Source organism: Thamnophis sirtalis, unplaced genomic scaffold (assembly GCF_051295495.1).
Source record: "Thamnophis sirtalis isolate CommonGarterSnake01/CBP01778 unplaced genomic scaffold, rThaSir2_p1.2 scaffold_4, whole genome shotgun sequence".
Classification (NCBI taxonomy): Eukaryota; Metazoa; Chordata; class Lepidosauria; order Squamata; family Natricidae; genus Thamnophis; species Thamnophis sirtalis.
Window position 1 is genome coordinate 101575088 of NW_028261384.1, and position 26241 is coordinate 101601328.

Here is a 26241-nt window from a genome sequence, read left to right on the forward strand (position 1 = left end):
CGGGTGGTAGTTCTACGAAAATAAGCATCATAAAATCAAAACGACCGTTGCCTGGGAAGCGATAAAACTAGTTATTATGTTGCTTTTAGAGGCATTAAAGATTTGTCGATGTGCCAACACAGAGTGGGGGGGAAATCATCCCAGTTTTCCTACTCGAAGTTCTTTGAATAAAGTTAAGCAGGGTCAGATCTGCTTAATTCTTGGGACAGATGGCCACGAGGAAAACCCACAGCTGTCAGAAAGACATCCCGGAAGCAAACAGCAGAAGCTTGTTTTTGCTTTTTTTTTTTTTTTTTTTTTTTTGCAATAACGCCAACCGCGTGTATCGGGAGCCTTTCCCTTCCCAATGGTCTTCCTGAGAACTTTTTCACCCACGCTTGATAGAACTTAACTATTCGGGACCGGAAATGAGAACAATGCTCTAGAATTTCTATACAATCAATGTTCCATTAGCCGCGATTGAAGGAATTAACGACATGGGGGCGCTCTGGAACTCTGTACCTCAATGGTTGATAGGCCCCCGCTGTCGATAGTGGGCGGAGCATCGTGATCCGCTCTGCCCACCTCTGTCGATGGTGTGGGAAGTCCCGGAAGCGCAGCCGGGACTGTTGGCGATGATGGCGGAGAGTCCGGCTGCTGAGGAGGTAGCTTCGGCCGCGGTACTGTCAGCCCCGGCAGGCGGAGGGCCTGGAGCCGGAGCCGGTGGCGGAGGCACGGGCGTCTTCCTACCAGCCGAGCTTTGGGCGGTAGCGGGGTTGGGTTCGGGAGGAGGAGCGGGAGCGGGAGTCGGTTCTGCAGGAGCTCCGGTGCCTGGGATTCCCCCTGCTGCCGCCGCCGCCGCCGCCGCTGCCGGAGTGCTCCTTTCACATTCGGCCTTCTGGGACCCCACGACCAGTGGGGATTGGGACGGGGAGAGACCGAGCGCTGCCTGCCTGCTCCGCATTAAACGGTAAGGAACTCCGGAAGAAACGAAAGAAGGATGTTAGTCGTCCCATCTTTCCCTTAGAGAATTTAGCCAACATCTGGCAAAACGTGAAGTGTTAGGAAAGGGCAGAGTTTCTGAGCATGGGCAGAGTGCTTAGTTTCGTTCCCCACCCAAGCCTTCCGCTTTGCGCCTTGTATTTCGGGTTCATGCTTCCACAGTTCAGTCCCGTTTGAAATGTTATTTTATATTCCTGCTGGTGATAGATTGTGGCATTTGGGACAGCTTCACCTGTTTCTTCCCTGCATTTTCCTGTAAAAATACAGATCTCTAAACGTATTAAATGCAAATAGAATAAGCTTCTGATTACAAAAGCTTTATGCTTTCCAGTCACCCGGCAATTCCCAGACTCCATGAACACAAAAGTCCAATGTCATTTGAACCTTAATGGCACTGAACGAAAATTGCTTTCATTGTAAAACTGACTTCCTTATTTTGCATCAGAAAGCAATTGGTATTTAACACTTTACAACTTCAGTTAAATTTCTACTAATGAGTATACTCAAAGAATATGTTCTGTGTATTTATAGCTGCCCAAGGAAGGAGAATTCTAAGCAGTGCTATATCTTTATTTGATTGCATATCGTTTTGTAGTCTTTTCTGTATGCATTTCGTCTTGCATCAACAGCTTTTAAAGGCAGGCAATCAGCATTATTTTGTTGTGTAGGTTATTGGCCAAGGACATATGTTGAATTGATAGAAGAAATAGATCTGCATTCATGCTTCCAGTTTGCTCCTTTTGTGTACTGGTAATTTATTGTACATGCTTATTGTACATATTATCTGTTGAGTTCTTACTCAAATAGAAAACATTTATCTGTTTTAATTACAGTGGTTCTCAATCTTTTTTTGGCCATGCCCCACCTGCATCTTTAAAATTCTGATGCCCTTCCCAATTTATAATTCTTATTTTACTCCAAAAGTGAACTCAAAGGAAGCCTAAAAGGCCATTAACTTGGTTTAAACAAGGTTTAAATTGCCCCCATTAAAAATCAAATTGCCCCCTGTTGTGCATGGACCCCATGTTAGGAACCACTGGTTCAAAAGATACCCAACATATATGTATCCAGGTGTAACTAAATGGTGGAGGTGAAGAAAGATTTTATGAGCCTAAACAGTCTCTTCTTTTAATTAATCTTATTAAATCATGTCAAAAGTGCAATAGAAGGGAAGTCCCTTCCATTATTTGCCTAAGTACTAGTTAACATATTCCTTAGCACCAACAAGGCCACAAGTTAATTTTTTCCTGGACAATTAGGTGACACTTGCAATGGAGATTCTGAAAAAACGAGAACTGTAGCGCGGTGGGTGGGGGTGTCCTTGGTGCTCTCTGAGGTTGATTGTTTTCTTGCAGATGCTTCATTTCCCAACAGCTGCTAAGCAAAGTTTACTAGGCAAAAAGTGAGGACCAACTATAAAGGGCAGTTTGAGGTTATTCCAATAATTAGTCATATAAATACTTCAGAAATAGTTAACAACAGTTTTATGTAACCACAGTAACAAAAGTTATATTGTCGGGATATAGAGCATCAAAGTGAAAATCAATTTGCAGAAGTATTTCACAGAAGTCTGACTGAATGCCTCCAGGGATTTTGGGCTGTTATTTTCAAGCAAAACTATTGTTGTAAAGCACTATTGATATATATTTTATACATTTGGTGACTGCAAGGCTACTATGCTCAACCTTTCAGTTTATTTTATACTTTAGTGAGAAGAAACAAGTAACAAGTAAGTTGATGAGCAGCCACTTTCAAAACAGCTTATCAACATAGACACTTTTGTTGATAAATGTATGCTGACAGATTGAGGGATGAGGCAATAGATCCTTATGAACAGGCGTGGGCTGTGATAAGTCCTTTCTTGTTATGTTCCCTCCCCTTTTGTAGGAGATCTCTTTTTCTCTCATTCTTTTTGGACTTATGTGATATAAGAATAGATGTGAATTACAAATAAGCAGAAACAGTTTACTGTATGACCAGAACAAATCTTTAAGAAAATTATTATCTAAATTGAAATATATTTGTATTTCTTTCCTAGGGATATCATGTCAATTTATAAGGAACCACCTCCTGGAATGTTTGTCGTACCTGACCCACATGATATGACCAAGGTGAGTGGTATTCAAGTGGTCTGTAGTCCAACTAAAAGGTTTTTCTAACAATTTTAAAGAAGTACTTCATAATATAATGACTTGGCATGGGTGCCTCTAATTATTGGAAAAACTGCTATAAATAGCAAAATGAGATTAATTGATTGCAATATCACCTTAGGAAGCTTTCAGTAATGCTCATATTGTGTTTATATTGAGAAGTTAATTGAAATGAGACAAAACAAAGGGAGGGTGATATTAAAAAAAGCAGTATATATATTTAGATTGCCATTCCTAATATTTTTATGTTCTCTGCATTGCTATGAAAAATATAAAGCACAGATTCTGCTTTCAGATTTGCAGTCAAAAAGAAGAAGTGGATTAGAAAATTGGTGGTAAGGAGGAGATGAAATTGCTAAAAGGTGTCTATATAAAAATAGAACTGGGCCAATTTTTCTGTTGGTATTGATCTTTAGGAAGACATGTTTAGTCTTGTAACGTTGATTTTTTTTTTCAGGCACAAAATATAGTATGTTTATGAAAGAAAAAGGCTGAGGCATGGAGATAACATTTTTTTTAAAACCGTGAATGTTTTAAACACTACAGAAACTTCCCTTGATTTGAGTTCCTTACAGAAAAGGAAAAAAAATTCTACGTCACTTAAGTTGTATGTTATTCATATATGTCCAAGGATCTGCCAGTGCAGTTCTACAGATGAATTATTGAGTATGTGTACCTCAATAACTGTCAACAGGACAAGTACAGAGTTCAACTGATAGTTAGGATTCAGAAAAAATAATCACAACCAGCCTACCTTCCCTTGAGGATCTGTATACTGCATGAACTAAAAAGACGACCGCCCCCCTATCCTGGACATAATCTATTTCAACTTCTCCCCTCAGGATGCTGCTATAGAGCAGTGTTTTTCAACCACTGTGCCGCGGCACACTAGTGTGCCGTGACATAGTGTAAGGTGTGCCGTGGGAGAATTACTTTATATATAGTCAATATAGGCACAGAGTTAATTTTTTTTAACATTTTCTAATGGTGGTGTGCCTCGTGATTTTTTTCATGAAAAAAGTGTGCCTTTGCACAAAAAAGGTTGAAAAACACTGCTATAGAGCATTGCAACTAGACACAGAGACAGTCCCCCACCCTTCCATGCCATCACTGCTGAATACTTAATACCCACAATACTGTCTCATTTCCTATCTTTTCTCCTCATCTTTCCTATTGTCTTCTCCTTTTGGTTTCTTATTCTTCTTACCAATTGTTGTTCGCAATTTATGATTAACAGTTATAATTTATAATATTTGCCCTATTATTTGCTGTTTATATGTACACTGTCAGCTTATCCATTGGAGACAATCCTTGTGTGTCCAATCACACTTGGCTAGTAAAGAATTCAGTTCTGTTCTAGTCTGTTCTGCTATGCTATGCTGTGCTATGCTATGCACTGCACTGCAGCACACTATGGTTAGAATGCAGTACCACAGGCTAATTCTGCTGACTGCTGATCGCCAGTAGTTTGGCAGTTCAATCCTGACTAGCACAAAGTTGACCTAACCTTACATCCTTCTGAGGTTGGTAAAATGAGGACCAGATTGTTGGCGGCAATACTCTGACTCTGTAAGATGCTTAGAGAGGGCTGTAAAGCACTGTGAAGTGGTATATAAGTCTAAGTGCTATTGCTATTGCCTGTTCTGTCAGATTAAGCCATGTGACAGATCAAATTTCATCAAATACTCTAAGCACTGCCATTAGAACTGCCATAAACATAACCTGTGAATTGGATTAATTTATAATAATAAATACATAAAATAGGTAGTGGTAAATGTAAGTAAGAACCACTTGTTTATTGCTATTGTGTTCTGTCTTTTATTCCAAAGTTCTTAGCTTGCCTTGATGTACTTAGCCTCCCTCCCATTTTTCCCTTCAGAAATGCCCTAGGAGGAAAATTTGACTAACAATGTTTAATGACCCTATATTTCCTAACAAGATTATGAATTAGAGTGGAAAAGTTGTTACAGTCTATTGTTTTAAGCACTGGACACTGAGCACTAGTGACAGTATTCTTGTTTTGACATGCTTGCAGTTATAACAGATGACTACTTTTTAAAAAGTGCTCCATCTCTGGGTTTCCCCCACAAATGCTGTAAGACTAAGGACAGACAGCAAGCCTCAATCTAACATTTGCTGACAGTATTATTTTTTTAGTTATCATTCACATAATTTTTAGTGTATATAGAGTAAAATAATGATCAATTCACCAGTCAGTTATAATAATTGATCTTATAATTGAATAGTATGTCAATCCAAGGTTGATATACCCAGTTTTATTTTTTGAGGGGTACTGAAATAAGCACCAGGGATTATTTTGGGGGAATGTCTTATTTTTTCCCATGTATGGGAGGCTCACTTCTTCTGCTTGCTCATGGTGGGGGAGGAGGCCATGTGGTGTGCCAGTGCTGCCGCCATGAGACACCGACTGGAACTGCTCCACGGGCCCTGTACTGGCTTATCTCAGGGCCCCTACAGCTAGGCCATTGACCCCCCCCCCGACACTTGCCTTGCAGTGGCGGCTCCAGCAGCCCTATCCAACAGGACGCCGCATGGCCGCCAGCCCACTTCTTCTGCTTGCTCACAGCCACAACAGAGCAGGAGGCCGAGCAATGCACTGGTGCCATAACCACAAGGCAGTTGGGGTGCAGATGGGATGGTTGCGGGGGCCTGAAGTAAACCGGTATGGGGCACGTGGGACAGCTCCATCCCCTTTGCCTCACCTTCTGTCGGCGGCACCATGAGCAACAAGATGGAATGGCTGGCCAGCCGGCTGCACAAGCACTTAAGTAGGGCTTATTTTTGGGGGTAGGGCTTATATTAGGTGCATGTGTAAAAACATGCTAAGGCTTATTTTTAGGATAGGTCTTATTTTGGGGAAATAGATTATACCCCTAAGGGTCTCTTGGAAATTGAAATTCTCATTGAAACATAAAATTTGTGATATTTTATTAAGCATTTGGATTTTCTGAAGCAAATTTGAAATTTGAGTAAGTGTTTATTTTCTTTAAAAATATATTGTCCCATTTTTTATTCAGAAAGATTTCCAGCGTGATTGTTAAAAACTAAAACATTTCTGTTTCATGGTAAAGTTTTGTTGGGTTAACTAGTAGGGATGGAAATGGCCCTTACACATTTTAAAATCAGGCCTCAGTGGAGTTAAGGGTAGGCAACCAAGGCTTTGCAATGACCATCTTATTTGATGACATTATTTCCAACCAAAATTTAGAGCACCTGGGACAGTTGCATGGGTGTTTGAGAGAAAAGAAAATTATATAACTTGTGAAGATAGAGTGGAACCACATTAAAAGATATGTAGTAAATAAAACTGGTGAAGTAAAAATGTTTTAAAATTCCACTCAAAAAATAAAGCTGGAATAAAATTTGTCTAATTTTAGTAGGAATTCTGCAGGTATGAGGTAGGTGCAGAATTGACAAGCATGTCTTGTGTTCGCCAACTACTAGGAACCTACAAGAGTCACTTGACTGATCTTAAAAGTTAGACAGATTGAAGAGGGGAGTCCTTCACGTGTTCCCAATCCACTTAAGGCTTTAAAGATCAAAATTATTGGTTTAATTTAATTATAGGTAGTCCTGGACTTAGGACCGCAATTGGGAATTCTGGTCACTGAACAATACAATCATAAAGTGAAATGTCATGTGACTTGGCAACTGTAATCCTAGTAATTCCTTTCGCCATCATTAAGCAAGTTTTACCATTGTTAACAAATGATCCACTCAAATCCATTTCAGGCTTGGTTCCTCCCACTTCTGAGTAAGGAAAGGAATGTCTCTACTCACTATACCCACCTATCCCCCCCCCCCACATTTCTGCCCTTTTGGCCTCCCTGCACCCTGTTTTTCATGGTGACAATCAACCCCAGGACTGCATGGCTTTGGAGCTGCTTGCCATGCCTTGGAAAGCCGCAGCCACCCGCAGCCCATTCTCAATTGCCCTTGTCATCCTGAATTCTGAGAGCCCTGCCCCCCTACACTTTGCCACACCCATCTTCTTGTTCCTACTGCTGGCTGGGCTGGGCTGAGCTGCAAAAAAGGAAAAGGGCCTTTGCCTTATTTTTTGCAGCATGAAGTCACCTCTAGTCTGGTCAGCAGCCAGGGTAGCCATGTCTCAAAAATGAGAGCAAGAAGAAGGTGAAGGTCAGCTGGGGTGACGAAGTGCTTGGCGGCAGAGGGGCAAAACTATATAGACTGGGAGCTGGGCAAGTGGGGAAGTTGCAGTGCTCTTGCAGTCATCAGCACATGTAGGCTGCAAAGCACCCCAATTTTAATCATGACTATGAAGGTGCTGCTACCGCCATAACTTCTGGCGTGGGTCGTAAGTCACTTTTTTCAATGCTGTTGTAACTTTGAACAGTTGGTAAATGAATGTTTGTAACTCAAGGATTGCCTCTAAGGAAAATAGAAAAAGCTGGAGAAGCTGCTATGGAATTCTCCTGTGCATTGCAAAAAAATATGCATTGCATATACCGTTTTTCACCGTTTCAACTAAATAAGTAGTAATGAAATCTGAGACTTGTACCATTTAAAGAAGTATTTGAGTTTTTTTCTTCTGACTGCTTGCAGAGAACCTTCTCTGCCTCCCCTGACTTGTGTCAACAGCTGCTGGCACTGGGCAGGTGCTGCCACTGATGCTTCCATCAGAAGTATTTGCGCAAGCCTGGGCTTTTCTCTTGCAGATTCATGCGTTGATCACAGGCCCCTTTGACACGCCTTACGAAGGGGGTTTCTTCTTGTTCCTGTTTCGCTGTCCTCCAGATTATCCTATCCATCCGCCGCGGGTCAAACTGATGACAACTGGGAATAATACAGTGAGGTTTAACCCTAACTTCTACCGAAATGGGAAGGTCTGCCTCAGTATTCTAGGGTAAGGACCCATTCAGCTCAAGCTCTTTTCCAGGGGAAACCCAGGGTGGTGCTTTGGAAGGCTTATATGCAGTTATTTTTCCTCAAGGACCACATGCGAATGTGTGTTTTTCAAAAGAATAGGGCAGAGGAAAAGCATGAGAATTACAGCACAGTGGGGCCAAATCAACCACATAACTGCAAGCCATTCCTGGTCACAAACTGTTATTTCTCATCTTTTAATAAAGAGGCAAACTTGGGGCAATTAAATTTGCATACTTTTTTTCTACAACTTTTGATCAGTTTGTGCACCCCCCCAGTCTTATGCCAAACACAGTAGTACTCGGCATGAGTGGTGCTCCTTTTAACTTTCTAGGCATCTGGTGTTTTTTTCAATCCAGAAAAAAAAATACTGTAAAACTTCTGTATGTTTGTTGGAATGTATGTAGAAGTTTGGTATAGATGTATAGAAAGAAAGGAAGAAAGTGCACACATACAAAAAAATACATGTGTACTGTTTGAAACCACAGAGAAATTACTTCAAAAACATGCTCCATACTCCTGTATTCCATCTGTTTGTTTCAGTTACTTGACTTTGTGTGGATCCATTGGATGCTTCAATGATATTTCTAAGGGTTAGGATTAGGATTAGGATTAGGATAAGGGTTAGGTTTAGGGTTAAGTTAAGGGTTAGGTTTAGGGTTAGGTTTAGGATTAGGTTTAGGGGGGTTACGTTTAGGTTTAGGGGTTAATTTTAGGTTTAGCGTTTACAGCGTGCTTCTGTCTCCGTGCTGTTGTCGCCCTGTGATGACGTCAGCTACGTGGTTTCATCGAGCGCGCTTTAGTCGAACGCGGTTTTGTGGTGAAACCTCCTCATTCATCACCATTGTAACTTTGACCAGTTGCTAAATGAGGACTACTTGTAATCACTTTCTATAGAATGTTTATTAACTCACAAGCATAGGTACATTTCTAAACTTTTTATTTTGTTAACTGTTTTGTTTTGTGTAAAACTTCACATATCTTAGGAGTCCAAATCCAGTTGGAGCCCAGATCAGTCCTTGTGCCATAAAACATCTAGTGTGGAAAGCAGTATTTCTAAGACCTGTAAATTGAGCCAAAGGAATGTCAAAAATTGATGTCTCTGTCAAGAAGGAGCTCTACACATCCTACAAAACACAGATATTTGGGGCATAGCCAATTCATGGTGAATTTAGTCTTTATTTGAATTTTGGTCAAGTTCAGCATTCCAATTGGGCTTCAAGGTTTCAGTTACTGTAGTATCCAGGTGGATCAAGATACAGAGCACACCTACCCCACATGGGATTGTGTACTGCTGTCCTAGAAGTACGGTTGCATTGGCTACCTTTAACACTGCGGCCTGTCTGGGACTGTTACCTGATCCTCCATGTTCCCCTCTAAGAAATCCTATATACTGTTACTCTTCATCTAATGGTTTTGGACATCAGGTTATTGCCAAAAATAATTCCCAGCAAGAACTAGGGGCTCTTCGTATCCCACCCTATTTAGGGACTTTCAGCACCTTTTTTATACTTAAGAGACAAATGAGATAAATAATAACAATGGCTTGGTGGCACATCTTATCAGAGACTTGATCATAACTTTAGATAGTGGAAATTCTGCCAAGGATAATTAAAGGGAAGATAGGGTCTCTAATAGACTATGCTTATAGATGGTATAATGATTCGTAACCCTAAATAAGTAATCCTTGTTTACTTATATGCTGACCATTGGGTATTTTCTATAATGCCCTAGCCAGCTTTTGTACTATTGTATATAAAAACAAAACCATTTTAGCCTAACAATTATTAAAATATTGAATTCTATGTCTGCTCAGAACATTAGCATATATTATGCTACCTTTTGTGAGATTGCATATCCAGGCTAATCTCTACAGTGAATTGATAACCAGTAATCCTAGATTTGATAGGTTCACATCCTAGGATTTTGAAGGAGCTGGTAGATGTAACTTTGGAGCTGAAGAATACAGTATAATCTTTCAAAGTTTATGTAGAATAGGGGAAATATCAGAAAATGGCAGATACATTTCCAATTTTTTTGGATCCAGGAAATTATAGGCCAATCAGCTTGACATCAATACCTGGAAAAATCCCGCAAAAGATAATCAGGCAGAGCATTTATAAACACCTAGAAACAAACAACGTGATTAGTCAAAACCAGCATGCCTTTTTTAAAATAAAGTAACTAAATTAGTGAATCAGCAATGTGCATAGCACACTTGGACTTCAGGAAAGCATTTAACAAACTAGACCACAAATAGGGGATAGACAGTATCACCATCAGTTGGATTTGCAATTGGTTGGTTAACCACACTCAGTAGGTACCGTATTTTTTGGAGTACAAGACCCATATTTTTCCCTCAAAAAAGAAGTTGAAAATCTGGGTGCATCTTATACACAGAATACAGCATTTTTTTGCCTCCCGAAACCCTTCACCAAAATGGCTGTGCTCTAGGAAGCTTTTGAGAGCTCCTGGGGGCTGGGGAAGGCAGAAATGAGCAAAAAACAGCCCATTGTTTGCCCCAGCCCCCAGGAGCACTCTATAAGCTTCCTAAAAGCTATCCATGCCTTCCCTTTTTTTCTTTACAAAAAAACGGACCATTTGTTGCTCATTTTTGGGCCCCCATCCGCCCAGGAGCACTCCGCAAGCCTCCTAAAGGCTATTCATGCCTTTTTGTGGGGAAAAAACAGGCCAGTTTTCACAAAAAAACTTTTTTAAAAAAATTGTCTCTTCAAAACCTTGGTGCATCTTATACTCCGAAAAATAACAGTAATCTTCATGGAACCACATTTACATGGAGGAAAGCATGCAGTGAGATGCTTCAAGTTTCAGGGTCCAGGACTCTTAAACATCTTCATAAATGATCTAGATGAGGGGATAGAGGAGGAACCTATTTAAGGCAACACCAAGCTGGGGGCAATAGCCAATATTTTGAAAGATAAGCTCAAGATATTTACTGATTTGATCGGATCTTTACTGACTTGAACATTGGATCTATTCCAAGAAGATGCAATTCTGTGATGAGAAAAGTAAGGGCCTGGCTTGAGAGGGAGGGAAGGAGGTGTCCTAGTAGATCAATATTTAAGTAGGAGTCAGCAATGTGTTTCAGCTGCTGAAAAGCCAGTGGATTTCTAGGCTGCATCAACAGCACCAAGACAATGAAAAGTGATAACACCACTTTTCACTGTGCTTGTAAGACCACACTTGTGAATGAAGGCAAATATACATGTCCCAGGATAATGTTGCAGGATCTGATCTGAGTATTCCAAACTTCCAGGCCCCTGCTGGAGCGCATCCACAGGGAACTTGTCTCTGTCGGAATGTGTTCATGTTCCCTGTGGATGGGCTACAGCATAAATGCAAAAGCTCAGAAGACTAAACCTCTGATTTTGGACCGACCCAGATTGGATCCTGCAGACCACACTTGGAATGTGCATCTAGTACTTGTCCTTATATTACAAAAAAGATGTTGAGACCCTGGAAAGTTTGCACAGAAGAGCAACAACAATAAAGCATCTCGAAGCTAAATCGAAGCTATATGACAAAAGTTTGAGGGAGCGAGGTATAATAGCTCCCTCAACTTCAAGAAAAGGGGGTTGATTTATTCTCTAGGGCACCAGAGACAAAACAATAAATCATGGGTAGAACTCTTAAAGAGAGTGCCAACCTAGAAGGAGAAATTTTCTGACACAGAGAGCAATTAATCAGTGGAATAGCTTGCCCCCTGGTGGTGTTAGTGCTCCATGACAGGAGGTTTTCAAGAATAGACTGGTTAACCATTTGACTGGGCTGGTATAAGAGTCCTGCCTTGAGTAGGTCCCTTAGGACCATCTCAGGTCCTTCCAGCCCTAAGACACTATGAATATGGCCTTAAGCCTAATTACAGAAGACTTTAGCAATTAGTTCAGATCTGTGATAATGTATCCTTTCCAAACAGCTCAGAAAAGTCAGAGAAGAAGAGTCACACAACACATTAAGGTCTAATCTTACCTGTTGCTGACTTTGGACAACTTACTTATAGCCAATAATCTTCCCTATCTATCTTTTCTTTCTCTCTATTTTTTTATTTTTTTATTTATGTCTGTACTGTAAGCCGCCCGGAGTCCTACGGGATTGGGCGGCATATAAATGTTATTAAACTTGCAAACTTGCAAACTACAGAAAGTATTTTCTGATTACGACTGTATTACCATATTTTTTGGAGTATAATTTTCCCTCAAAAAAGAGGCTGAAAATCTGGGTGCGTCTCATACACTGAATACAGCATTGTTTTGCCTCCTGAAACCCTGCCCTTTCATCAAAAGGGTGTGCATACTTGTAGGGGGCTTTCAGGGAGCTCCTGGGGGGCTGGGGAGGGCAGAAATGAGCAAAATATGGGCTGTTTTTTGCTCTATTTTGCCCCCTCCAGCCCCCAGGAGGACTCTATAAGCTTCCTAATGCCCTTTTTTGACAAAAAAAGGGCTCATTTTTTTCTCGTTTTTGGCCCCCATGAACATTTTGGAAACCTCCAAAGGGCTATTCATGCCCTTAAAAAAATGGGCCCATTTTCACGAAAAACGGGCCATTTTGGGGAAGTTTGCAGAGTGCAAAAAACTTTTTTTTCAAAACCTTGGTGCGTCTTATATTCCGGTGTGTCTTATACTCTGAAAAATACAGTACCTCATGTTACTACATTGATTATTGCCTATAAGTAAGTTGTCAACAGATGTAAGGCTAGGCATTATTGCTGGACAACATATATTGATCTTTATTGGTGTTTTTCTTATTCATACTACTAAACATTTCAGGAATGTAATATTTTCTTCTTTGTTTCAAAGTGTTGACAATCTTCAGTTTGACTTACCATTTTGTGGACCTAGATACAGTGCTTTCAATTCAAGCAGAAAAGGGGACTTGAGCCTTTTGTAGCATTCACATGGCATTCATCTAGAGTTCTTTATAGTGAAGTGACATCTTTTCCTTGCATATATTAGGTATCTTTTGCAGTGGCCACATGATCCCAATAAAAGTTTAAGCACAACTGCTTAAAGACTTGTGGACAGATATTACCTATGTGCCCCTGAAAGCTTTGAAGTATTTTTTTGCTTCTGAATCCTGGGAGCTATTTCCCCCTACAACATGTCTTTTTTATTTAGCTGGGTTCATAAATGTGATAAGCTACATCAAAATACCTATGCGTCCTTAAGAAATTATTTTGTGTTTGCATCTGTGGAAATAAGCTTTTTTTTTTTTTTTTTTGCTATCTCACAGCACATGGACTGGTCCAGCTTGGAGTCCTGCACAGAGCATTTCTTCAGTACTTATATCTATACAGTCTTTAATGACTGAGAATCCCTATCACAATGAACCTGGCTTTGAACAGGTAAGGAACCCAGATTTGGGATTATATGGCTAATGGGACATTTTTTCATTTGATACTTGAAAAGATTGGTGTAACATATGAATATAAAGAGGCTAGACTAGAGAAAGCATGCGGAGCATGGTTTCTCGATTCCCTCATTTAGATTGGAGTTAGCAATGAGTGACCTTTTTTTCAGCTTCAAAATCTTTCATATAGAGGTAAGCCCCAAATTAATACTGTTCCCTTAGTGAACATTCACAGTAATGCATTAAACTCCCACTAGTATTTATGAACAAGTCTTGAAACTATGAATGTTGCAGCACCACAGTGGTTGTTTACCCGTACAAATGACCAGACAGACTATGCAACATTCACCCTGCTATTTCCCCCACACACCCCATCCCCAGTTCCAGGTTTTCACAGGCACTGGATTCTACCCGTGAAGATCTAGAGAGCCTTCGCTTTCTTGGCCTGTTTCGGTGCTTCAGGCCTTCAGTAAGTATGCAGAGCATAGAGGCTTAAAGTCTGCAAGATCACGCAAGATCAGTGGTACGAGATCTCATGCTACTGATCTCTTGTGCTCTCACGGTACTTTAGGCCTCTGTTCTCTGCAAATAGAGGTTTTGGATGAAATCTGCAGCAAAAGGCTTTGCAAATGGAAGGAAGGCCTGAAACACAAAGTCTTTGCCATCTTTGCAAAAAGCCTTTGTTGCCAAGAATGGAGGCCAGGAGGGATATGTGTGTCACTCCAGACCTCTGTTTTTGCCAGGGAAGGCCTTTCCTCAAGCCCTCTGCTGAAGAGAACGAAACTCCTGGAGGGAGCACATGTTGCTCCGGAGCTCCGTTCTGTTAGGCAGAGGCCTTGAGGAAAGGGTTTTTCTGGAGAAAATAAAACTGGAGCAATGTATGCTCCCTCCGGGGGCTCCCTTATCTTCGGCAAAGGCCTCCTCAAGCCCTACTGGGGCATAAACACTTTTTTGGCCAGAGACTGAAAGCTTCTGGGGTCCATGATCTCTTGCAACTTCAGGCACACATGCACTTTTTCAGAGAATAGGTGCCTGAAATCTCCCAAGATTTCGGTGCACGAAAAGTTTTTGTATGTCAGCGGGAGGCTTTAAAGCTTTGGAGGAGAGTCACTGGGACTGCCCGCCGCTCCAGAAGTGGCAGGCGGCCTTGGTGAATCAGAAAAGCCAATCAGGGTGCTTGTCCTGCTCTCCCTCTGCTCTTGCCGCTCACAGGCAAAGAAATGGGCTGGAGAGGAAACAGATCTTCACAAGGTAAGTGAAGGAGGTGGGAGTGGGGAGCAATTGTGGGAACCCCAGAGGAGGGAGAATGAGTTATCTCAGTGGGTTCGAGTGCTTGGGTGGTCTGAAGCAGGTGACCTGTTCCATCAGTACCCCACCCTGAAATTTCTAATGTGCACTTAACGAGCCATACATTCGGTTAGAGAATGGATGGGCGAAAGGGGGGAGTGATCGCATTCAAGTTATGCAATTCACTCCTACGAATCCTCGGGTTACGAATAGAATGGGCAGGTTCCATTATATTCACAACTTGGGAACTACCTGAAATATAATTTCCTATAATAGTATTAAACTTCTCAAATCCTTCGGCCACCCAATGAGAAAAGAAGACTCATTGGAAAAGACCCTGATGTCGGTAAAGGCTGAAGGCAAAAGGAAAAGGGGACAGCAGAGGATGAGATAGTTAAGTAGGGTCATCAATGCAATAAACGTGAATTTGGGCAAACTCTGGGAGACAGTGGAGGGCAGGTAGGCCTGGCGTGCTATGGCCCATGGGGCTGCAAAGAGTCAGACACGACTTAGTGACTAATAACAAATAAAAGATTATATACTACTTTATAATGATTGTATATATATATATATATATATATATATATATATATATATATATATATATATATATATATATATATATATATATATATATATATATATATATATATATATATATATATATATATATATATACTTAAAGTCACAACCCCTGGTATGCCCAAGTGTGGTTTATCAGCATAAATATAACATATTTATATATAAAAATTAAGTGTTTATCCAGAAAATCTGTGAATTTAATGCCAAGTAACTTGGTCCCTTTCTTGGATAGGTGCAAACAATCTCTGTACAAAAGAGATGGTTTGCACCCATCCAAGAAAGGGACCAAGTTACTTGGCATTAAATTCACAGATTTTCTGGATAAACATTTAAACTGAACAGTGGGGACAGAGAATTAATTGATACAGAACATTTCTGTCCCCAGCAATCTAAAACTCCTAGGGTTATCAGTGCATGTAACATAGATGTTTGTGCAGGTAAGATTATCACTCTTGCTATCAAGCAAAACCAAGCATTTAATAGTTAGTGCAATACCATATGCACGAATCATACAAGTGACAAGAAAATAGGGGCAGTCAGGCATAACACAGGTTATGTAGACAGTAAATACAAGATCAATCAAAATGGATTCAAATGTCTATACACCAATGCACAGAGTATGAGGAATAAACAGGGTGAATTAGAAATTCAGGTAAATGAGGTCAGATACGATATTGTTGCCATTATGGAAACTTGGTGGGATGAAACCCACAAATGGAACATACAGCTAGAAGTATTTAAATTATTTAAAAGAAATAGACCAAATAAAAGAGGAGGTGGAGTTGCACTATATATAAGAAATAACTACATCTCTACAGAAATAGAGCACAATAATGATGAGAACTATCTTGAATGCATTTGGGTCAATATTAAAGGTTGGCGGGGGGGGGGGAAATGACATTGCCATAGGTCTAGCACAATACCAATGAAGAAGAAAAATAAAAGCTCCCAAAAGAAACCAGCATGGCTGCATAAAGAACTCTCTGACAAATTGAAAGACAAAAAAGATAAGTATAAAAAGTGGAAAGGGGGAGACATAACTAAGGCAGAATGTCAGCAAATAGCCCGAGCCTACAAAGATGAAGTGAGGAAAGTTAAGGCTTACAACGAAGAAAGGAATAAATGGGGAACTCATCAAATTTGCAGATGACACCAAACTGGCAGGAATAGCCAACACTCCAGAGACAGGCTTAAGATACAGAAGGATCTTGACAAACTTGAACATTGGGCACTATCTAATAAAATAAAATTCAATGGTGAAAAGAGTACGTTTCTATATTGGTGGTGGGGTATATTGTAATAATTCTTATTCCGTTTGTATGTCATAAGTGGAGAGATTCTCAATTGTTGATGTTTTGTAGGAAAGGCATCCAGGAGACAGTAAAAATTACAATGAGTGCATTCGACATGAAACTATCCGCATCGCTGTATGTGACATGCTGGAAGGGAAATGCCCTTGTCCAGAACCTTTACGGTATGTTTGGAGAGACATCATGATTTAACTAGCAGGTTCACTTTCTATACTCCATTGAAAACATCAGAAAATATATTTCTGAATGAGGCTTTGCCCATTTCTGGGAAAATTGGCAATATAATCTTCACCATTTGAGTATTCAGTCTCCACTGCTTTTATAGCCACATAGTTAATATCCTGGCAGATTCTGCATGCTACTCTAGAAAAACTTTGCAGTTTTATAATATGGCTTCTCAAGGTTTGTACCTTCCACTTATGTTGAATGTTGGCTGATGGCTGTTGTAGTTCAATATATTTAGTGTATATCAGATTGAGGAAACTTGGTTTAGGTAAATAATAAGATTGCAGTGTTTAGATATGGTAGTTCTTTTCTTTTTTTGGTCAAGATAGGAAAAAGCATTAGATGTAGGCAAAATAATTTGGCAGGGACCAAAGAAATCCCATCACATAACATCTGACTGGTGTTTCCCCCCTTTTTCATGAGTTAAAAAGTTCAGAAGGTCCATGTTCAGATTTCTTCTTCACAATCTTAGGCCTTTATTAAAGCTGTTCACTCCCTCTTCCACACCCCAATCATTTAATAGAAATGTACTAATATCATCAAATTCAATTTTGGTTTCTTAATGGCTACACTTTATCATCTTCATTGTGTTTCCATCCCAAAAAATTTAGAACAATTTATAAAATGTTTGAATTTATATATTAAGGAATTTATATATGAAATACATTTGTGATCCTTTCTTTGATGAAAGCATTGCCAATATATCAGTGTTTTCAAACTAGTGTTCTCCAGATGTATTTACAATAGCCATGCTCAATTCTGAGTGTTGCAATCTATCTGGAGCTCACTGGTTCCAGAAATGTTGGTGCAAGTTTTCTGAAACTCACCTGAAAGTGAGTTAATTGATGCAACTAATTCAATTAATGGGAAAACGCAAAGTGCTCCTCTGACTAGCATGTAGTTGCACATTTGCTTTGGATGATAAAATGAGATTCTCAGAATTTTGCCTTTTTATTTATACAAACACAGCTATAAATACTGAGGTGATTTTCTTTTGAAAGAAATGATCTTATTGTTTTTACTCGAGAAGAAAATAGTGTGGTACATATAGATATTTAGTCCGTGACCCGTCAAAAGCGCGGACGGCAAAAGCGCGATCGACAAAATCGCGCCTTTGACGTCATCACAGCGCGACGAAAAAGATCGAAAAATTCAAATAAAAATTAATAAAAATTAAATTAAAGCAAGCCGATTCACATAAAGGTAAGGGTTAGGGTTAGGGTTAGGGTTAGGGTTAGGTTAAGGGTTAGGGTTAGCTTTAGAGCGTTAGCGTTAGCGTTAGGGTTAGGATAAGGGTTAGCGTTACGTTTTTCGTTACTTTAACGGTTAGGTTTAGGGTTAGGTTTAGGGTTAGGTTAAGAGTTAGGGTTAGGGTTAGGTTTAGGGTTAGGTTTGGGGGGGTTAGGGGAAGGTTTTAGCTTTATTTTTACATTTTTTCGATCTTTTTCGTCGCGCTGTGATGACGTCACAGCGCGCTTTTGTCGAGCGCGATTTTGTCCTACGCGCTTTTGTGGTGGAACCATTTAGTCATATGTAATAAACATAAATGAAAAGCTAGTCTGCTCTTGCACCTCAAGATTTAGGAATATTATGCATAATGGGAACACCCTTTTTGAACAAGCTGTTGTTTTCTGTCTGGGTTTAAAAAAGAGTTTTAAAACTGGGCATTAACTCTTTGATGGGAATAAAACGGCTTTATTGCTGGTGGGTCTCATACTTTATTGTTTCTTTTCTACTAGTGGAGTTATGGAGAAATCCTTCATGGAATACTATGATTTTTATGAGGGGGTATGCAAAGAGAGGCTTCACCTCCAAGGACAGTCCATACAGGTAAGGATGAGATGATGTGTACATGTTGACTGGCAAGGAAGATTTGTAAAAACATTAACAATAATCGGGGATTGACTTCTCATCTTCTGATCTGAGAAAATAACTTTGTCATTCAGGACCTTTTTCTGAATAGGAATATGAAAATCTGAATTGGAATCCTCATATTATTCAAAGATTTTAGAGCAGCGGGTGCTAATATATTATAAGGAAGCAGGAAATGATTATGAATAATGGGAGGCAATTTGAATCAGTCTTGGCTTGTTGGACAAGGGGAATCTTCATTCTTTTTTTTCATATACTCATGAAAAATAAATCCTACCATTTTACCCACCAAATGTATTAAAGGATAAAAATAAAATGCAGGTAGTCTTTGACTTACAACAAGTCATTTAGTAGCCATTTAAAATTACAACAGTGTCAGGTCAGTTCAGCGTTGACAACAGTGATGGAAAAAAGTGACTTATGACTATTGCAGCAGTGACCAAAACTCAGATGCTTGGCAACTGGCATGTGTTTATGAGAATTGCAGTATCCCAGGATTATGTGATAACCTTTTATGATTTTCTGACCAGCAATGTCAGTGGGGAAGCCATATTGATTTAACAAGCATGTTACTAACTTAACAACTTTGCAACAATTCATTTAACAACTGTTGCAAGAAAAGTTGCAAATTGGGCAAATTTTATTTAACTGTCTTAGTTAGCTCAATTGTGGCCACCTGCATTAACAGAAAATAAATCTCTATAACTTAGTTTCCTCCCATGCATAAGTAACAAATAAAAATAAAATATTTACCAAATGTAACTTCATAACTCTCATTGTCTGAATAAAAATGCCTTTGCTGGTCTAGATTAACACAGTGTATGAGAAGCAAGAACAGCCTCCAAGAACACAATATATTTCTCTCAAATGTCAGCCCAATACGGTGAAGGCTTAGGCTTGTATACAGCTTCACAGTGCTTTACAGCCCTCTCTAACGTGGTTTACAGGGTCAGCTTATTTCCCCCAACAATCTGTGACCTCCTTTTACCCACCTCGGAAGGCTGAGTCAACCTTGAGCGTGGTGAGATTTGAACTGCCAAATTGCAGTCAATGGGCAGTCAGCAATGTGGATTTACGGGCAACTGGGTTGACAAAATCAGAAATCAGGAGGTGATAAGCCATGTGGGAAAGCCAAGGAAAATCATTAAAACCATAAAAAAGTGAAAGTTAGAATATATTGGCCATGTGATGCGACACCCAGAAAAATACAGCATACTTCACTTAATCCTCCAAGGAAAGATTGAAGGCAAATGAGGTCCAAGCAGAAGAACATCATGGCTTCAAAATCTAAGGATCTGGTTTGAACAAAACTCAACAGCAATTTTTCATGTGGTTGTTGATAAAAATAGGATTGCCAACATGATCGCCAACATCCAATGACGGATATGGCATAAGAAGCAGCAGAAGAAGGCAGTCAGCAGAAGCAGCCTGCAGTACTGCACTCTAACCACTGCACCACCATAGCTCAAAACAATTATCATAACTTCACAAATTTGTAATTACTTTACAAAATCTGCAGTGCAATTGTGTTTGTGTACTGCCTGCAGGTGGAAAAGTAAAAGGGACTAAATAAGTGTTTGCTTTATCAAAACTTTTAACATCTGCCACAAATTTAGGATATAAAAGCTGAGATTTGCAATCAGCAAACTTTTTTAAAAAAGTTTTTTATTTTTTCATTTTCATACAAATAATCACATGTATACCGTTACATAACCAACACTATTTTGTATTATTCAATATTATGTCAGTTCGTCTTACCATCAGACCCCCAAAACTATCATTGGCTCTTCTGCTCTCCATACATCATATTTATAACCTATCCATCACTTTCTTCTCCCTCTCCTCCTCCCTATCTCCTTTCTTCCCCGTCATCTTTCTCTTCACCCCTTCCTCTCTCCTTCTCCTCTCTCCTCTTTGCACTCCTTCTTTCTCTCTTCCTCCCCCCCTCTCCTAATTCTCTCTTCTTCCCCTTGCCTCTTTCCTCTCTTCCACACTCTTCATCTCATTTGCATGGTGTATTTCAGCATCTGAGCCAGCTCCATTTAATATTGATGGTGTTAGTAATTTCATTTTAATAAACATATTTCATATTAATAATTTTAACATATATCCTCCTTTTAAAAAAAAGTATAATGTATAGCAATTATATTTTTAAACCCACCCCCAACCTATTTTTTGGCCGAAGTGTGGACCTGGTTATAATTTCTAGCTATTTCCATCATAATATTGTATAGTTATACATCATTACATATCCCAAATTTTTAGTTCTCTCTTTATAATCTCAATAATTTTCCATTATAAGTATATTTCAAGTTCCTCCTCCATTTTTCCATATCTTTACTTAGCTTATATTTAATTATTTTTTAATTACAATCCTTGCTGTTCAAAGCTTATTACAATTCCATTGATCTACTATATAAAATAACAAGCAATATGCACCTTACCTATATTCTCTTCTTAAAAGTTCTATATGTAACTATATTTCATATATTTTAGCTTATATTTGATTATCTTTTCATTATCATAATCAATTAGCAACTCAGTTCAACTATCATGTAAAAGAGTAAATCACATAACTCTACTTTATATTCTTCATATAGTAATTTCTAAATATCCAATTAGCTAGTCATTCATATTAATATATGTGTTTCTGTATATATAAGTGCTTCCCTTCTTCCTCTCTCTTGCCAATCTTCTTTTTTTCCCCTTATCCTTTCCATTTCTTTATAGTGAGCCTTTTATCCCAAACTCTAAGCTGCTTTTTCTTTCTACTGGGTATATATTCTTCCTTCTCAAACTTTTCCATCACCCACTGCAGCATCTTTCGATGTACCCTCTAGCTCCCTGTCTTCTCTTCCTCTTTTCTCTTATCAGTCCTTTCTTTCTTAAACAATCTAAATCTAAATCTTCTCTATTCCTGTCTGGCCATTTCCTTTCCTTTCTTCTGTAATTCCTTCCCTTTTCTTTGTTGAGACATATCCACCCCCACCCCCACCCCGCTTCAATTTTCCCTGCGCCACTGTCAAACTCAGTGAAATCTTTTGTCTGCTTTCTATTGCTTCTGTAATTTCACTACCTTCCCCTTCTTACAATACAATACAATAGCAGAGTTGGAAGGGATCTTGGAGGTCTTCTAGTCCAACCCCCTGCCTAGGCAGGAAACCCTATATCATTCCAGACAAATGGCTATTCAGCATCTTCTTAAAGACTTCCAGTGTTGGGGCATTCACAACTTCTGGAGACAAGCTGTTGTACTGATTAATTGTTCTAACTGTCAGGCAATTTCTCCTTAGTTCTAAGTTGCTTCTCTCTTTGATTACTTTCCACCCATTGCTTCTTGTTGTACCCTAAGGTGTCTTGGAAAATAGTTTGACTTCCTCTTCTTTGTGGCAACCCCTGAGATATTGGAACACTGCTATCATGTCTTCCCTAGTCTTTCTTTTCATTCTTTGTCCTTTGCTTCTTGTTTCGTCTTAATTTCTAACTTGAAAGTTCTATTTAATTTTAATTTTAATGACTCATGCATATTTTTAATAATGACATATATTTCTTCAAATTTCCAACTTTTCATAATGTCCAGTTCAAAAATTACAGTTAATTATAATTTAAGTTCCACAGTTTCTTCTTATTTCCCAATTCTGATCCAGCTCCAATATTCCAGTTCAGCTGAAGTGGAGAGAAAGAGAAGGGGGGACATTCTTCTTTTCCTCCGCAGCCAAAATTTGAACCCTCTTTAAACGCTTCACTTTCTTTGTTCTTCCCTCTGGTAAATGCTCCGTATTCTTTCAACTCGATGATTTTCAGCAATACAACTTGATATTTTTAAATCCAGGAAAGATAAAATTATGAACGAAAAAAATAATGCTTTTTCTTCATTTTTCTTCTTATCTTCCACCTCTCATTGATTAGGCTTGTTTAGAATATGTAAATTAGAACAAGCTCAAACAAAGCAAGTCTCCTTGGTGTTGGTATTTTTAGCTTCTGTTCCCACCTCCTTCTCCCGTGAATTTCCCAATTGTCAATCTCTTTTAAAGACACAATCTTTTCAGATCCATATTCAAAGTTTGTACTTCAATGGGTTAGTCAGTTCTTATTTCTGTCTCCAAGTTGTTTAAAGCAAGCAGTTATTGTTTTCCTTTTTTTTCGTTCTGCCAAAGTCCCAATCTGTCTGTTAATGTTATTTTCTACTCACAAGATTCTTTGCCTTTTCCAAATTCTGATTTGTGTCATTTGGTTATTTAAATCTTCTCTCCAGGTCTCATCACTCCTTCCAAACACCACTCCTGCTGAAATGCTTAGTCCAGAAGCTTCAGCTTTGTAGCAGCCATTTTACAATGCCGCCTCTCCCGACCCCGATTCAGAGAGCTAATCTCTGACCTACAAGGAACCTGTTATGTTCCTCTGGGTCTAATGAGACGCAGCTCCTCCTTCACTTTTCCTTCAGGAAAGTTCTGGTCCAAAGAGCCTCAGCATCGGTTTGTCAGCCAGAATTTACGTGAGGCTCTTCAGAGCCCATGGTTTTTCTGTCTGTCTCGCTGAGGTACTTCTGGTCTCTCTCTCAATCAGCAAACTTGCTTGATTATCATATTTCTGGATTATGCTGCTTTAGTTTGAATGCTTCCCTAAACACATGGAATGTTAAGATAGTAGGCAGACTTTACAAAAGTTACCTGTTCTACAAACAGAAATTACAAGAGAATTTTATGTGGGAGACCAAATCCCTTCTTGTGGGTCCTAGGGTTGAGCCGCTAAATGATAGTGGTATGATTGTTGAAAATTAGTGGTTCCTTTCCAGCAGTTTTGAAGAATAAACTCAGAGGTGTAGCATTTGCCTGAAAATTGCTTTACCTCTTTTTCCAAAAAAGTAACAACTCTGCTCCCTACAAAAAGATCAGGAAAAAACCCTAAGGATCGTGGCCACATATATGTGGCATGACTGTGCCTATTTTGGACCATTGCTTTTGCTCTTTCCACTGTATATAAAATATGAATCTGTGCTCACCAAAAAGGTTGCTTGACCCCAATATAAAAGGTGCCGCAGTGGTTAGGGTGCAGTACTGCAGGCCACTTCAGCTGACTGTTATCTGCAGTTCAGTGGTTCTAATCTCACCAGCTCAAGAGTTGACTCAGTCTTCCATCCTTCCGAGGTGGGTGAAATGAGGACCCAGACTGTGGGGGCGATATGCTATTGCTATTGCATTTTCTGGTGTTAATAAGAAATTTGTTTAGGGATGCCATTTTCTTCACAAAACAGCTATCACAATCTTTACGTTATTTTTGTACTGATCATATTTTCTCAATGCAACATCCTAAATGTAGACTATTGTTTTGATACTGATATTTGTAAATATTTTTGATACTGACAAGATCTTTAGTAGTTTTAGCCATTGGCTGTTGTTCAGCTTACTGTTCTCCTATGCATGCTCCTCTGAAATTTATTGTGCAAGACATTTTTGGTGAATTCTGTTTCTAGACCATAGCAGCATCTTAAAATGCATGCTAGATTTTTACTCAAAATTTCCATTGTAAAAAAGCTACATTTGGATTTACAGGATTAAAGCCATTGAGGATTCAATCAGGTGTGGGCAGTCTGGCTGGGAATACACATCATATTAAGCTACCTTGTTTTGGCTCATTGGTAGCTCAATACGTTGTTTGAACTTAGTCATTGTGGTTATTGTGTGGTTCAATGCAAGTTAGTTCAAATAAATCATAGTTATATTAGCTTTTTTCTCTTCCAAAAGTTCTGCTGTCAGACCTCTTCCTTACCTCTCTCCTTCTTTGAAGCAACTCAGTTTAGAAAGAGCCCAATCTGCAGGGATTTGAGTTTTAAAACTTTCCTTTTGGGGTAAAGGCAAAAAAATGATTGAAGATGCTTGATGCAGGGCAGCAAGGCCAAAACCAGCCCTCAATTTTGTCCAGAACAAATTGTAATTATCCATGCAGAAGAAAACACTGCTTGAATAAAAGAGGATGTCAGAGATAGCATTCTACTGCAGGAGCAAGGATGTCATCAAGAATGCCAAAGCAGCTGGGGAATCAGAACTGGCACCTAAATTACAGCCTAATTCAGAAATTCTGAACCCACCAATTAGCATTTCACACAGGATTTACATATCTCTTTCCAACTTTTTCAAGCTCTCTTCATTTGTTAATGTAATTTATAGTGAATAGGGAAGTGTTATTTTATTGCTGGAATAATTAACTTGATGGATGCTTAAATTCCGTTCAATCTACTGATCTTCCAATGACAACTGAAATCTGCACTTTTTTCCCACTTCCAGGATCCCTTTGGAGAGAAGCGAGGACACTTTGACTACCAGTCACTTTTAGTACGTTTGCAAGGAATTCGCCTGAAGGTTCAGGAGAAGCACCAGCAGGAGAATCCAGATATAGACTCAGAAAGCAGCTCTTCCGAAACAGAAACAGACACTCAGGGGAGCGTTAAGATTTAGATGCCTCCCACCTGATCACTTGGGAATCCAAAACGTGAGGGTGGGATCTTCCAACTCCAGGTGCTGTGGAGGACCCCAGAGAGACCTAAGAACTGTTTTAGGTTCCAGAGTGAGCACACAAGTGGAAAAAAAACAGCCTTTTGTTACCTGGTACATCCTGTTAAAAGAGCTAAAACCGAACTGGGCTTGTGAGAGGCTGCATTTTAGAAATGACCCTTCCCTCTGCTGGAGACCTCTGAGTGAATGACACGCAAAAAAAAAGCATTTTGGAAAAACCTGTAGGCAGGTTTATGTCTCCCTTTCCGCCAATTCTCAAAAGAGCATGAGATAAAGCATGGCTCCTTGTTCCATTGTCCTTGTTTCATAAATGTACTGCATATTCCTGGCACTTCCCTCCCAGCTTGTTTCGACACCTTGATGGGCTCCCAGTAATTGAGTCTGTTAAAGCACTTTTTGACTATTTGTACGTCACATCCTATTTCTTCAGATCTGGTGCACTGTAGCTTCCCAATTGGTTTGATGTTGTCTGTCTTAAAGACAGACCAAAGAAGAATTTTTGCTGGAACTGGGCTTCATGTTTTGTTTTGCTTTGTTTTGAAGTTTCCACAGCTTTATTAACTTCTTGTTTTCGTGACTTTCAGGAAGTCCAGGCAGAAAGGAGTAAAACACAACCCAGGAAAAGAATTAAAATTCAGGTTTCAAGCCTACTGTGCAAGTCAATGGTTCTAAAGGAGAAAAAAAAAATATCTCCTTTAGTAAGGTGGATATAATTTGGGGGATGGGTTATATATAGTGAGGGAGAAATAATGATTGCAGAACTGAAGTACAAATAAGTGCAGCAGAACCAACAAATTAGCATGTTTATCTGAAGTAGCTTTAGCTTCCATGCTTTATTTTTGGGAGGCAGGGGGAACCTACCTAGGAGTTTCATGACAGAGAAAGAAGAAATATCCTCAATGTCTTTTAGACTGTTACGCCTGGGGAATAAATTGTTTTTACTATCCAGTCAAAGGATCAGATCTTATTTTAATAAGAATTTATTGAACCTGGAATATGGAATTGCACGGTAGTGGATGAGTTTTTCTATAAAATCTATCATAACTCCAT

The 26241-nt window shown here is 39.4% G+C and overlaps 1 protein-coding gene across 1 annotated transcript; it reads left to right on the forward strand.

Annotated features, from left to right (window-relative positions):
- Nucleotides 1–555: 555 nt before the first annotated feature.
- UBE2Z (ubiquitin conjugating enzyme E2 Z) lies at nt 556–26145 on the forward strand. The gene is made up of 7 exons (XM_014073943.2): nt 556–949; nt 3020–3092; nt 7829–8016; nt 13287–13398; nt 16634–16746; nt 18547–18637; nt 24964–26145. Exons 1-7 carry the CDS (start codon nt 573–575, stop codon nt 25132–25134), a joined length of 1125 nt encoding a protein of 374 aa, XP_013929418.2. The 5' UTR covers nt 556–572; the 3' UTR covers nt 25135–26145.
- The last annotated feature ends 96 nt before the right edge of the window (nt 26146–26241 follow it).

Bases quoted from the DNA above. Each gene is read 5' to 3' on its own strand.
- UBE2Z (XM_014073943.2), top strand. From the start codon at position 573: ATGGTGTGGGAAGTCCCGGAAGCGCAGCCGGGACTGTTGGCGATGATG. The intron at 950-3,019 runs GTAAGGAACTCC...TTTCTTTCCTAG, and splicing joins TGCCTGCTCCGCATTAAACG to GGATATCATGTCAATTTATA. The intron at 13,399-16,633 runs GTAAGGAACCCA...GATGTTTTGTAG, and splicing joins ATGAACCTGGCTTTGAACAG to GAAAGGCATCCAGGAGACAG.